The following is a 13,980-nucleotide window of genomic DNA, read 5'->3' on the forward strand; positions in this document are numbered from 1 at the left end:
TTCTGCAAAATATATCAGATGAAAGGGTATAGAAGGGGACATTCGCTGCAGATGGAATTTATGTTCCCGTTGTTTATGTTTTTGTGCTGCAAGCATGATGTCAGTTTTTCCAAATGGTAACATAATTTTTGACCCCCTGAAAGTTGTGCATCTCATTGAGACGAATGGTATCCTATTCTTCAATGTTTTCGGTTGTAATACCCCGAGAGCTTCAAAGTGATCGGGTATTTCCCGATAACTTCATTGCATACAAACGAATATGTCAAGTTTCGTAGTTTAAAAAAATCCCGAGCGCTTGCGCGAGGAATTTTTCCTGCGAAACTTGACGCATTCGTTTGTATGCAGGGAAGTTTGAGGGAAATACTCCGATTTATTTCGATGCTCGAGCGGTATTCAGCGGATTATTTCCCCCATCACCATTTCGATAAATAAAATTGTGGTATTTGGCGTTATCGTGGTAAATTCGACAATTTTTTGTTATTCTGCTTGGCAACGGGAAAATAACAGAACGACGGGGTATTATCGATATAATTCTGTTCTGATTGGGCTATGTGACTTCGAATTCCGCAATTCTAGTTTTCGGAAGGGTGATGGGGGAAATAATCATCGATATTGTATGAAATATCGATAAGAAATAGACCAAAATGGGAACATCATAATTTAAGCGCTCCTACAGGTTCTGTTTCATGAGTGGCTTTTACGTGATCGTGTAGGTATAGATAACAGTCATTGAAAGAGATGTTCGATATTGCTGCCTTTCGCAGCGAGGCACGAATCCAGCCGACGTCGAAAGTTTGCAAGAACAGACTGAAGAACTTCGGTTGAGATGTTCATAATGGTATCTCTAATGCGTCATTGCAGGTCTGCAGGTATTATTGGAGGATTGGTGTACATCCTTGAAGAACCCATTCACTTAGTGAATAAACAATTGTCAATCACGACAGGTACTCAGAAGGTAGATGATGTAAACTGAATCGAGACGATTATCAAACTGATGAAATACGGACAATAACAACACGCTACACATATAGTTGGAAGCCACTTGTTTTTCTTCATGAATTACTGTATCACTAAAAAAACAATATCCGAACGCGCAGATGAGCTATGCAATCCTCAACCAAGATGATTTCATTTTGATCTATTTCCGTGTGATATTTCATAAAAAATCCATGAAACAATGACAATGTATGATATGGTTGAATTCGTCTGCAAGAAGTGCACAACTTTCAGGGGGTCTAAAATTATGTTCCATAAACAACGGGACCATAATTTCCATCTGCACCGAATCTCCCGCTGCATACCCTATAGCTTTCATCTGATATATTTCGCTGTATAACTCCTCCCTGGAGAAATTTTCAACTGTCCTGTTCCAAATGGGACACTCTGTATATCTCCATATGGACCAATTGGGCCCTTCTCATGCGGGCGGCGACAGATGTTCTATTATGTCATTATTTGACGGACGATGTCATATTTTTCCAGTCGTGGATGATATTCTGAGCATGGTTGCTTGTCGGAACATCGAATCATCATACTTTACTATTAAAAATCTGACACGATAAACTTTTTTTTTCATTGTTTCACATCGCTTTATCTTAGATTTGAGTATACTGCAAAATCTGATCAGGACTCAAGTAAGTTTGATCGCACCCGCCCGAGTCTCAAACCCGGAAGCTCGAGCATGTGTGCCACCGAACTTACTCATTGCGCCAGTCTAACGGGCTAGCAAAATTTAAAATCTCATGACATTTTCTAACATATGACAATATTGGTTTTCGTATTCAAACATTTTATGACATTCTACATTTTGACATATTATGACAATGTATGTGGAAATTTTTTTGATAATTTCGTGTTGTACCCAGTGTGGGGGGTACTCAAAATTATAGTAGATTCTAGGCTTAAAGGGATAAATCCCACCAATGCTTTATCGGCATTTAAATATGAGGATTTATAACATGATTATAATTACTGTCATCTGACTGATTACAAAGAGCTGACGACTTTTGTACGCGTCGGAGTCCCATTCAGGTCTCCTCTGTGCAGACCCAACTGTCTCTTAAATAATACATTGATTGTTTACATTTCATCACTTGGTCAGCATAATCCAGTTACGCTGGCAAGTGTCACGCTGAAAATGCTGTATGTCCACATATTAAACAATAACGCAATTGACCAAATCTGGGGTATAACATTCGGACAAATTTTGTTTTATTATTTCAAATTTTGCCTTTTTATATTAAAAGTTGTAATATTTCCCATTTTTGGAATTTGTATGTGATTATTCCATCGCATGTCATCTCGATTTTCACAAGGGTGTCAATTATCTTTTCTTACCTGTATTACAGCTAATTACATCGACAATGAACACCAAATGATAAGTCTTCAGGACAAGAAATCTGGCTTCCTAGTTCGCAACAAAGGGTGTCGGATAGCCGCCCTCGACCCCTTGGATTCCTTCAGCAAACGATTCATGAAGGTTGAGAAGCCAATTAAATGTCAATTCGGGAGTCAACTGCCTCTAATAGAATCCAACGAAACCCATGTATTCGTAAATTCCAGTATAGTCAATCAGTACTACAATGCCACAGAACTCCCGAACTGTTGCTGGCGAGAATTCCATCGGAAACAGAATGACGATGATCAGATAACGTAAGTGATTGAAAGATTCAAGTCACATTTCTAGAGAAATCCTATTAATTATTCAAGCCCTAAATACAAATAAGCCGCGTAAATCCTCGGAACTTATTGGCATTAGGCAGTTAAGATGTAATCAATCCGCACCGTTTGCAATATATTCTCTATCTGGAGTGGAGTGATAAACAAGGAGCGTGACGGAAACCATTCGACAGATTTCATATGACGGTTACCCTTCGGCGTCCTGAAGTTAGCAAATTTTTTGGCCGCAAAACAGGGTGGGATGGTGTCATTACATTTTACGTCACTCAGAGTTTGCTACGAGGATGCAGCTAGTGTCAACCCAACAAAAGCCAAAAAAGAAATGAAAAATTTTTATACTCAGTTATGTTGTTCCAGTTTGACCCAATCTGAAGGTAAACTGAATTTCTATTCCTTCACATGATCAATTTGAGTGTAGCTACATATTGTGACCTAATTTTGTACCTCTGCGAAATGGTAGGAAAGTACGCAGCCCTCGAGAACCAACTCTCAATGACGAAGTTTGGGTACCAGTATGTTTTCTTCCAAAGTGCACAAAAACTGCAAGTCAAAATCGAATGAAATGCACTTACAAATGAACAGCGGCCGATAGCTCAGTATCTCAACTACAGAGGCGGCTGGGTCCCAAAATGCGACTACGAAAATTATTTTCAAATGACTGGATTCAAAATTTCCAAAAAGAAATGCGGGCTAATAAAATTAATTCAATATAATATCCAACTAGAAAGTTGAATGACAAAGGAAATTGATAAATGAACAAAGAAAACCCCATCTTATTCTGAAAGCAAATCACCACTTATTTGTCGGTAAAACTCATAAACATCACTACATAACAAAATGAATAAACGATTAAAGACTCTCTGCAACACAATTCCCTAACGGCCAATGTCCAACGATAGAATAATAGTCAAGATTGAATTAGTCAAAAACAGTCAAAATCATCCGCAGTCATCAAAAAGAAGTCAAATGGCAAAATAACTAGGACAGTCACCAATCAGTCCTAAGTAACCGCGGTACAGGAATCTACTATTACACCGAGAAAACAGCACGTCCACCCAAAGTGGCAAAAATAAGAGTCAAACTTTGCAGACTATTGAGAGGGGGATTACCTCGAGAGAAAATGTGGACAAACCCTACTGGCGATCGACGACAAACGGTCACTCGGTAACAAGATAAACTCGAGCGTTCACCATGCTACAATCTCAATCTCAATTTCAATCGCCTGGAATAGTCCTGCCTTCCAAACGAATACTAGCCAACGAATAAATCCAATGAATTTAGCTTCAGAGGCCGGAAAGAAAATAATGAAAATATCTCGAGAGATATCAACTCTGACCTCGAGCATTGTGAATGGTCGCCTGTGCGGGACCATTCAAAATGCTCTAGCCCATGTCCTCGTGCTCTTTCACTTCGCGGCCCGGAATTAGTCTTCCAAATAATCCCACGAAGTTCCCAGGCTCCATCCCACGATGCAGTCTAGTGAGCGCCGAAAACATGAGTCGATACAAACAAAATTTTCTCTAAAGAAATATAATGGTTCAAAGTTGAAATCATGACTCTCGCTTCACTGCCAGAGTGATTTTTTGTCTGAACGTATGGAAATTTTACCGTTGAACGGTCGAATAAAAAAATATCACGTTACAATATATTAACAAAAACGGGGATTTTTCGAGACATTCTCACGCTTTTATAAGTGAATCAAAAAATGTAATCCTTAGTGAGTAATGTAACTTACTTCATCCGGCTGCGGCTGAAATAGATCAGAGATCTTCACACTGCTGAAAAATCATGTGAATTATAATGCAAATATGCGAGCTGCTTCACACCCAATCCACGCCTTGGGAAGCCAAATTCATAGCAGTTTGGCTGTCAAACTAACTCACGGGTTTGCATTATGATTTACCCCATTTTCCAATTCAGCCGCAGCCCGATGAAGTAAGGTATGTTTGTAGCTAACAATAATATTTTTTGATTCAGTCGAAAAAGCGCAGTGATATCTCAAAAAATCCTCGCTTTTCTCAATATATATTGCTACGCTCAAGCTGTGTTAAGGCTACACAGATAGCGATAATTAAAAAAAAAAAAAAACTTCGAGTCACTTCACCTGTTACGGTGGGTGCTTGTGTAGATGTACAGGACATCTCAACCGGCTCCTTCCGTCCTGATGTACACTTTTTTAATGATAAATTTCAATTATTCAGGAATTTTATATCACTCCATAACATCACCTACGCACCTAGAATTTCTGCTGCTAGTTTAGCTGCCAGGTTCAGCGTCCGTCCGACCGACGTCGGTGGCCGAGTGGATTAGACGCAAGTCTAGTGTGCGAAAGGTTGTGAGTTCGATTCCCCGTGGAACCGAATTTTTCAACGGAAGGCTCCGGCGAGCGGGAGGTTGCTAATAGAGGAACCGCTTGTACCGGCATGGGTTTTCTGTGGTTTCCCCATGCTACTTCTATGTTCTATAGAAGTGCGAATGCAGTACAGTGTAGAATCCACAGCCGCATGCATAGGGTTGGATAGAGTGCCGAATGGGACCCGAAAAAGGGACTCCGAGGCCGTAAAAAAAAAAAAAAAAAGTTCAGCGTCCGTACACTCCACGTATATTATTCTTCCATTTTTGTTTCTACCAATTCCGTTGGTACTAGGCTTCCGAATACATCCTATACACGTTTTAAAAATTGGATTGGCATCTTTTGCTAATGCTCAGCCTAATATTACTATTTTTATCTATATCTTCACATTCGTATTTCATCATATGTACTCTACATATTGGTCGATAATTATTACGTGTATAACTTAACCTTTCCCTTTTTTCTCATTGAGTGCGGTATCTTATTTAGAATGTAAATATTTACGCACCCATTTGCCATTTTGAAGAGTGAACTTTACAATTTTTGATACGGTATATGTCATACCTGGAAGAGCTGTATTACTTCATAACACAGTAGTATATGCGATGGCGACCCATACGCAGCACATTCGACACTGTATTCTCTACAAGTTCCAACAAGGGAAAAAAGCCATTGAAGCCCACGATACGATTTCTTCTACTCTCGGAAGTAATATTGTGTCTTATGATACGTCTAGATATTGGTATAAACGCTTTAAAAATGATGATTTTGATGTCAGTGACCGGGAACGCCCTGGACAGCCTCTGAAATTTGAAGATGCTGAATTGCAAGAATTACTCGACAAAGACTCAACGCAAACTCAAAAAGACCTTGCAGCTCAACTAAGAGTTACTCAAGCAGCCGTCTCTAAACGATTACAATAGCCGCGGCCAACGCATGAACACGTGCCTTTCGTTGCTCACCAAGTGCCAGAAGAAAAAAATTTTGTCAAAAATTGGGACGAGATGAAAAATTTTTTTTTTGGTAATCCCAAATGGAAAAACTCATGGGAGGATCCCGGATAACCGGCGACATTCACTCCCCAATAAAAACTTCACATGAAGAAGGTTCTCCCCTGCATCTGGTGGGATCTGAAGGGTATACTCTATTACGAACTTTTGGAAACGGGTCAGACAGTTACTGCAGAACGCTACAGTCGACATTTGAACTAATTGAGCACGGTACTTGATAAGAAGAGGCCATTTACTGGGCAAGGGAGCCGGAAAGTCATGTTGCTCCATGATAACGCTCGACCTCATGTTGCTCGCGCGATACAGAAACGATTTTGGGTTGTCCTGCACGCGGCTTACTCACCGCACTTGGCCCCTTCCGATTACCATCTGTTTCGGTCCACGCCTTGGAGAAAAGGCCCTTCCAAACTCTGGACGATATACGAAAATTCGTTGATGACTCCATCGCCTCAAAGCCTGCAAGTTTTTTTCGCGATGGCATTCGTATGTTGCCCGATCGATGGGGCAAGGTCATCGAAAACGATGAACGATATTTCGAGGATTGATCTAGTATTTATATATTTTATAATGTTACATATTTTTTTATGGAAAAATGGAAAGATTAAGTTATTCACCTAATATAATCTGATCTTTGAAGTTTCCTTCCAAAATTGAGAATTAAAGTTCGATTCCATATAGTGGGATACACATGCGGACTGTATGGGATTCTGGGAATTCCTTAGGCAATCCATAGACCATCGAGAAATTTGGATTAAGCGTGAGACAGACAAAGATACAGAGCCTTGTATTTTTAATAATTTTTGGTCAGGAAAAATTATCGTGTTAGTGACCGTCCGGTGATCGTTCATGTTAAGGTTCTGTTGATGAAAATTCATTGTTATTCGGGATGGAATTAACGTGATATGTGTCTGGAGTTTTGATGAAGTTAACTATTGGAGACCTGGAGATATTCGTTGTTTGGGCCAAAGTATTATTGAGCTACGCGATTATTGATGCGAATCCTCCCTTGCATTTAATCTTCAGGGAAATGTGGAGGCCCATCTGCAATGCTGGCGCTCAGTGTATAGATTTATTGGAATGAGAAAGTTTCGGTTTTTGGTTTCGGTGGAAGGTCACACGGCAAATCGAGACAGTTGCAACTGTGTGAATTGCCAATGTTACAATACGTTTTAGGAAATCAAGTTTCATCTTATGGTGCATTAGATGTTCTATTGAATTATAGTTCTGATGCATCTTGCGTCTCTGCCCCCGTAATCTTTGCGAATGCAGCCCCGAAGCAGTAATGATAGTTAGTGGATCTTATCTGGGCTAATTACCGCCATTTTACTCCGTTTCCTTTTTTTCTGTTGTTTTATTCTGTTGTCGGTTCAATCTGAACCAAATTACGCGTTAACGGCTATTACCTTGACGCGTCCCTTTAGGAGATTCTTCGTACCTAGCGTTGGACATTTGCTACATCACAGCAAATATCCAGCGTTCATGACTTCGGCCGCAAAATTACACGTTGCCTCCCAGGCTGCCTTTGATGACAGCATTTCATCCACCAGGCTCTCAGGCTTGAGCTCTCTTCCTAAGTCGGACTCCCACGTACTTCGGATCTCATTGAAGCGGGAGCATGTAAAGAATACATGCTCTGCGTCTTTGTCCACTCCTGTGCAAAATAGGCACTCCGGGGAATCTTCATGTTTGTATTTGTGAAGATACGCCCGGAAACACCCATGTCCTGAAAACATTTGTGACAGGTAATAATTGACCTCTCCATATTTTCGACTTATCCAGACTGCCACCTGTGGGATCAGGCGATAAGTCCATTTCCTATTGGTAAATGCGTCCCACTTTCGCTGCCATCATTGTAAGCTCTTACGCCTCTCGTCTGCGCTGAGTTCTGCTGCGCTTTGTGTTTCCGACTTCTTGCGCCTATACAGAGACCTTCGCTCTTCGGCCAATACCTCAATAGGTAACATTCCGGCAATGACGCAAACTGCATCCTCGGATACCGTGCGGCATGCACTCGCTACTCGCAGAGCACTCAGTCGATAGACTGGTGCTACCACCTTTCGCCGTGATTCTTACAGGTGCAGTGTATCAGCCCAGATGGAAATTCCATAGGTGAGTACTGACGTGACCACCGATGAAAGTAGCGCTCGTCTTCTTTGTTTAGGACCGCCGACATTAGGATTGAGGTGCGATACAGTAGATCCGACTGCAGACGCCTTGGCACCCACGTGCTCGGTTTGCTGCTTAAAACTGAGTCGACCATCGATCATCACCACCAGGTATCGGATGTACGGCTGGGAAGTCATTTCACAGGACCCGACCTACAGCGATATTGTCTTTATTTCCTTTCTGCTCGTGATCAGCACAGCCTCTGTGTTGTGTTCCGTCAGTTTCAGACCCACTGTGTCCATCCAACAACGGATCGTTTCGAAGGTCATGTCGAAGGTGTAGTTAATCTCCTCCAAATATTTGCCCACAATGACTACAGCCACGTCATCTGCAAATGCCACGAGTTTAGTTTCCCGCGACAATCCCAGTTTCAGTAGCCCGTCATACATTATATTCCACAATAGGGGACCCAATACTGAGCCTTGAGGTACCCCTCCGGTTACTCTGTACTCCTCGGGACCACTCTGCGTATCGTACTTGAGGACCCGTCCAGTGAAATAGCTGTCGACCATTCTACGCAAGTATCCCAGTACACTGAAATTCTCAAGAGCCTCCATGATACGGTCCTACCTGGCCGAGTTGAAAGCATTCTTGATGTCTAGTATCGCTACTAGGTAATACTTCTTCGTGCCATTTAGCCATCTCTTTCCTGAGATCGCCTTCTTGGCGATGTCGACGACCAGGCTGATCGCATCCAGACCGGCCTTTCCGGAACCCATATTGGTTGTCCGCCAACAAGGGTTCGACTGCTGTTTCTATGCGTTGATGGACAATACGCTCGAGGATCTTGCCAGCGGTATCGAGCATGTAGAGCGGACGGTATGATGACGGCTCGTCCGGTGATTTTTTCTCTTTCGGGAGTAGTACCAATCTCTGTTGCTTCCACATGGCAAGGAAGGAGCCCTCCCTTAGGCACTCGTTGTATACGTCCAAAAACATCTCCGGTATCGCATGGATATCTGACTTCAGGGTGATGTTGCGGATTCCATCCAGACCAGGGGCTTTGGTGTTACCCACCCTATTGCAGGCTTCCATCAGTTCTTCCGTAATCATTGGTGGAATCATCATCTCTTTCCATTGTCCGTCTGTGCGATAAAGTTCTGGCTGTTGCGAGAACAACACCGTGACAATTTTTTTCATCAGCACAGGACATGTTGGTGACGGCATTGGTTGACTATTCAGTCTCGACATCACTACCTTGTATGGCCTACCCCATGTATCGCTTTCCACCTCAGCAAGGAGTTCCCTCCAAGATTGCTTTTTACTGCGCTTGATGACTTTGCTGAGGTTTCGGCGTGCTTCCGTATATCTCATCTGCAACTCCTCGGAATTCGGCTTCTTACGGAGTAGTTAAGTAATGCGGGTTCTGGCGCAACGTTTTTGGCGTCGACCTGGTCGTTGGGCCCAGTAGGGGGGTCGGATGAAAGTGGGTGGGTGGTTGATCAATTCGCGGGGTTGCGGTTTAATTCGCGGTTTGATTCGCGGGGTCTCGGTTGGATTCGCGGTTTAATTCGCGGTTTGATTAATTAATTCGCAATTTTTTTCCTCGAAGTGATGAAAGGGTTAATTGATTCGCGGGCTCGAGGTTTAAGTCGCGGTTTGATTCGCGGTTTGATTAATTAATTGGCGATTTTTTTCCTCGAAGTGATGAAAGGGTTAATTAATTTCCGGTTTAATTCGCGGCTTAATTCGCGGGGTCGCGGTTTAATTCGCGGTTTGATTCGCGGGGTCGCAGTTTAACTCGCGGTTTGATTAATTAATTCCCGATTTTTTCCGTCGAAGTGATGAATGGGTTATTTAATTCGCTGATTAATCAATTTCATTCGCGGTATTGCGTTACAAAGGACCTTCGCGGTGACCTAGTCAATCCATCCCACGAGGGGGTGAGTGAAGGGGTTAATTAATTCGGAGGTCGCGGTTTGATTCGGAGGTTAATTCTGCAGATCACGTCTAAATTCGAGGATCGATTGATTAATTAATCAATTAATATACCCAAACTTCTCAGTACACTGCCACGAGGGGTGAAAGGGTTAACTAATTCGCTGCTGTAGATATCATAGCAGGGGTTCCTCTTCTTCTTCAAACATTAACACCTGGCTGAACTTGACATGTCTGAACTGGAGTTTTCCGGTACTTTCCTGTTTGCCGCTCCCATTCGTGGGAAATCATTGTTAATAATGATATCAATATATAAATATTTATTTTAAACAACATTTTCCTGACATGTCTGAACTTGAGTTTTGCGGTACTTTCTCGTTTGCCGCCCTCCTTCGTATGAAATTGTTGTTGATAACGATATCAATATATAAATATTTATTTTAAAAAGAAGGGGAGGAAGTATGTATATATGCAAAGAATTTTTGCCTGAACTTAAGATTATCAGTCCTTTGATGGTTACCGCTCGTAGAAACAAACGTTATTAATAATAATGTAAAAGAATTATTTATTGAAAAAAGAAAGGTTTAAGAGTGGGGGATTTATGTATAAAGGGTGTCCCGCAACCGCTCCTTTTCCTGAAAGGGTATTGAAGAGGGAGCTTTTTGAAGTGGAAAGTACCTCTTCCGTTTTTGGATCTGAGCTTACTTTTTGGTCTGACCTTTTTTTATTTCGGGGTTTTTCTACTGATTTCAGGGGCGAAGTTTTTTTTCTAAATTGACAAAATTTTTTTTTTTTCTTTCTTGAGGGGAGGGGGTGAGGAACAAGGCTGAGCCTAAATCCTGTCTCCAAGATGGGAATGGGATTTTCTTTCTCCATTTTGTGCTCTCAATTCGCATGGATTTGGGAAAATTGGGCACTTCGAGGGGGTAAAAGCCACCCCCGTTTGAAACGGGGATTCGAAATCTTCACTAAATGAGGGGAGGGGGTTGAGGACCAAGCCTGAGCCCAAATCCCGTCTCCAAAAGGGGAATGGGATTTTCTTTTTCCATTTTTTGCTTTGAGTTCGCATGGATTTGGGGAAATTAGGCACTGCTAGGGGGTAAAAGCCACCCCCGTTCGAATCGGGGAAGTTGATATTTTCACTGAATAAGGGGAGAGGGTTGAGGAACAAGTCTGAGCCCAAATCCTGTTTCCAAAAAGGGATTAAGAGTTTCTTTTGCCATTTTTTGCTCTCGGTTTGCATGGATTTGGGCAAATTCGGTAATTTGAGGGGTTAAAAGCCACCCTGGTTCGAATCGGGGAAGTCGATATTTTCACTGAATGAGGGGAGGGGGTTGAGGAACAAGTCTGAACCCAAATCCCGTCTCCAAAACAAAATTGAGTTTCTTTTCCCGTTTTGTGCTGTCGGTTCGCATGGATTTGGGGAAATTAGGCACTTCGTGGGGGTAAAAGTCACCATGTTTCGAATCGGGGAAGTTGATATTTCCACTAAATGAAGGGAGGGAGTTGAGGAACAAGTCTGAGTCAAAATTATGTCTCCAAAAGGAAATTGAGAGTTTTTTTTTTTCATTTTTTGCTCTCAGTTCGCATGGATTTTGGGAAAATTAGGGACTTTGAGGGGGTGAAAGCCAACCCCACACGTATCTGCGAGGTAGAAATTTCTACACCGTGAGCGGAGANCCCACACGTATCTGGGAGGTAGAAATTTCTACACCGTGAGCGGAGGGGTCCGAAAGATGAGTTTGAGCCCAAATCATGTGCCCAAAAGGGATGGGGGGGGGGGAGTATTGAGAAAAAATATTTTTTGCTCTCACTTCAGACTTTGAGGTCACCCGACATGACCTCGTGGCACTACGTGCATTCGAGCATCCACACTCTGGTGGAACACACCTGATTTAGGATGTCGTCGATTGGTGCATCTGTCGCAGTATCTATGTTGCATTTAACTATAAATAAGATATGAATGTGTCCATTAAACCTCCAATTCTCCATTCTTCATATCACGCAAAATTCCGATGGATATCGAACATAAATAACGTAGCTCCGTGAAGTGGGCACCCCACTTGGTTGGATTTGAATCAAAATTTCATAATTCATAGATTTTGAGCTACTCGTGATAGTAGTTACGTTTTTCTTGTTTATAGTTTGAAATTGAGCGTCCAATTCGTTTTTGAAATACAGTTAGGAACTATTCCATAGTTAGAGTTGGAGTGACATTGGATTCTCGTCTGCAATCGCTTGTAGTTGATTGTAGTTCTGGAAATTTTACGAGCGGAATCGTAATAAACGTTCAATCGATTTTTTTTAACAGCTAGGAACTATCTCATAGTTGTATTTGAAATGACGTGGGATTCTTATCTGCAATCGTTTGTAGTTGATTGTAGTTTTGGAATTTTCAGAATCGGAAATCAAATGAGCGTCCAATCGATTTTTAGAGACCAAGTAGGAACTGATTGAAAGCTATAGCCAGAATGAGCTCGGATTCCTGTCTAAAATCGTTTGTAGTTGTTTGTAGTGCTCACAAATTTCCAATGCACTAAGAAAACGGGGTGGCAGACGGTAGAGATATGTAGAAGGATTTGTTTGTAGTTGTTTCTAACAGTGAACAAAATCGAAAAAAATGAAGAACCTTATAAACCAACTTTCATACTTGATTGTTGTTTTGGAATTTTTCCAATCCGAACTGAAATGAGCGTTCAATCCGCTTTTGAAATACAGTTAGGAACGATTTCATAGTTAAAGCTGGAGTGACATTGGATTCTCATCTGCAATCGTTTGTAGTTGATTGTAGTTCTGGAAATTTCACGATCGCAATTGTAATAAACATTCAATCGATTTTTTTCAAACAGTTAGGAACTATCTCATAGTTGTATTTGAAATTACGTGGGATTCTTATCTGCAATCGTTTGTAGTTGATTGTAGTTTTGGAATTTTCAGAATCGGAAATCAAATGAGCGTCCAATCGATTTTTGGAGACCAAGTAGGAACTGATTGAAAGCTATAGCCAGAATGAGCTCGGATTCCTGTCTAAAATGGTTTGTAGTTGTTTGTACTACTGCCAGATTTTCAATGCACTGAGAAAAAAGGGTGGTGTAGAGTTGAGATATGTAGAAGAATTCGTTTGTAGGTGTTTCTAACAGTGAAAAAAATCAATAAGAAAAGAAGATCTTTATGAACCAACGTTCATACTTGATTACTAATTAATTGTAGTTTTGGAATTTTTCCAATCCGAACTGAAATGAGCGTTCAATCCGTTTTTGAAATACAGTTAGGAACGATTTCATAGTTAAAGCTGGAGTGACATTGGATTCTCATCTGCAATCGTTTGTAGTTGATTGTAGTTCTGGAAATTTCACGATCGCAATTGTAATAAACATTCAATCGATTTTTTTCAAACAGTTAGGAACTATCTCATAGTTGTATTTGAAATGACGTGGGATTCTTATCTGCAATCGTTTGTAGTTGATTGTAGTTTTGGAATTTTCGTAATCGGAAATCAAATGAGCGTCCAATCGATTTTTGGAGACCAAGTAGGAACTGATTGAAAGCTATAGCCAGAATGAGCTCGGATTCCTGTCTAAAATCGTTTGTAGTTGTTTGTAGTGCTCACAAATTTCCAATGCACTGAGAAAACGGGGTGGCAGACAGTTGAGATATGTAGAAGGATTTGTTTGTAGTTGTTTCTAACAGTGAACAAAATCGAAAAAAATGAAGAACCTTATAAACCAACTTTCATACTTGATTGTTGTTTTAGAATTTTTCCAATCCGAACTGAAATGAGCGTTCAATCCGCTTTTGAAATACAGTTAGGAACGATTTCATAGTTAAAGATGGAGTGACATTGGATTTTCATCTGCAATCGTTTGTAGTTGATTGTAGTTCTGGAAATTTCAC

At 41.2% G+C, this 13,980-nt stretch overlaps 1 protein-coding gene across 1 annotated transcript in view; it reads left to right on the top strand.

Annotated features, from left to right (window-relative positions):
• Positions 1-13,980, top strand: part of LOC107039709 — a 231,473-nt gene that overhangs the window by 44,237 nt on the left and 173,256 nt on the right. The window contains exon 2 of the mRNA XM_015259470.1: positions 2,349-2,652. Within this exon, the coding sequence (XP_015114956.1) occupies positions 2,375-2,652 (278 nt within the window). The 5' untranslated portion in view covers positions 2,349-2,374. The remainder of the gene's footprint in view (positions 1-2,348; positions 2,653-13,980) is intronic.

This window comes from Diachasma alloeum, unplaced genomic scaffold, assembly GCF_001412515.2.
Source record: "Diachasma alloeum isolate Michigan unplaced genomic scaffold, Dall2.0 Dall_scaffold_00306, whole genome shotgun sequence".
NCBI lineage: Eukaryota > Metazoa > Arthropoda > Insecta > Hymenoptera > Braconidae > Diachasma > Diachasma alloeum.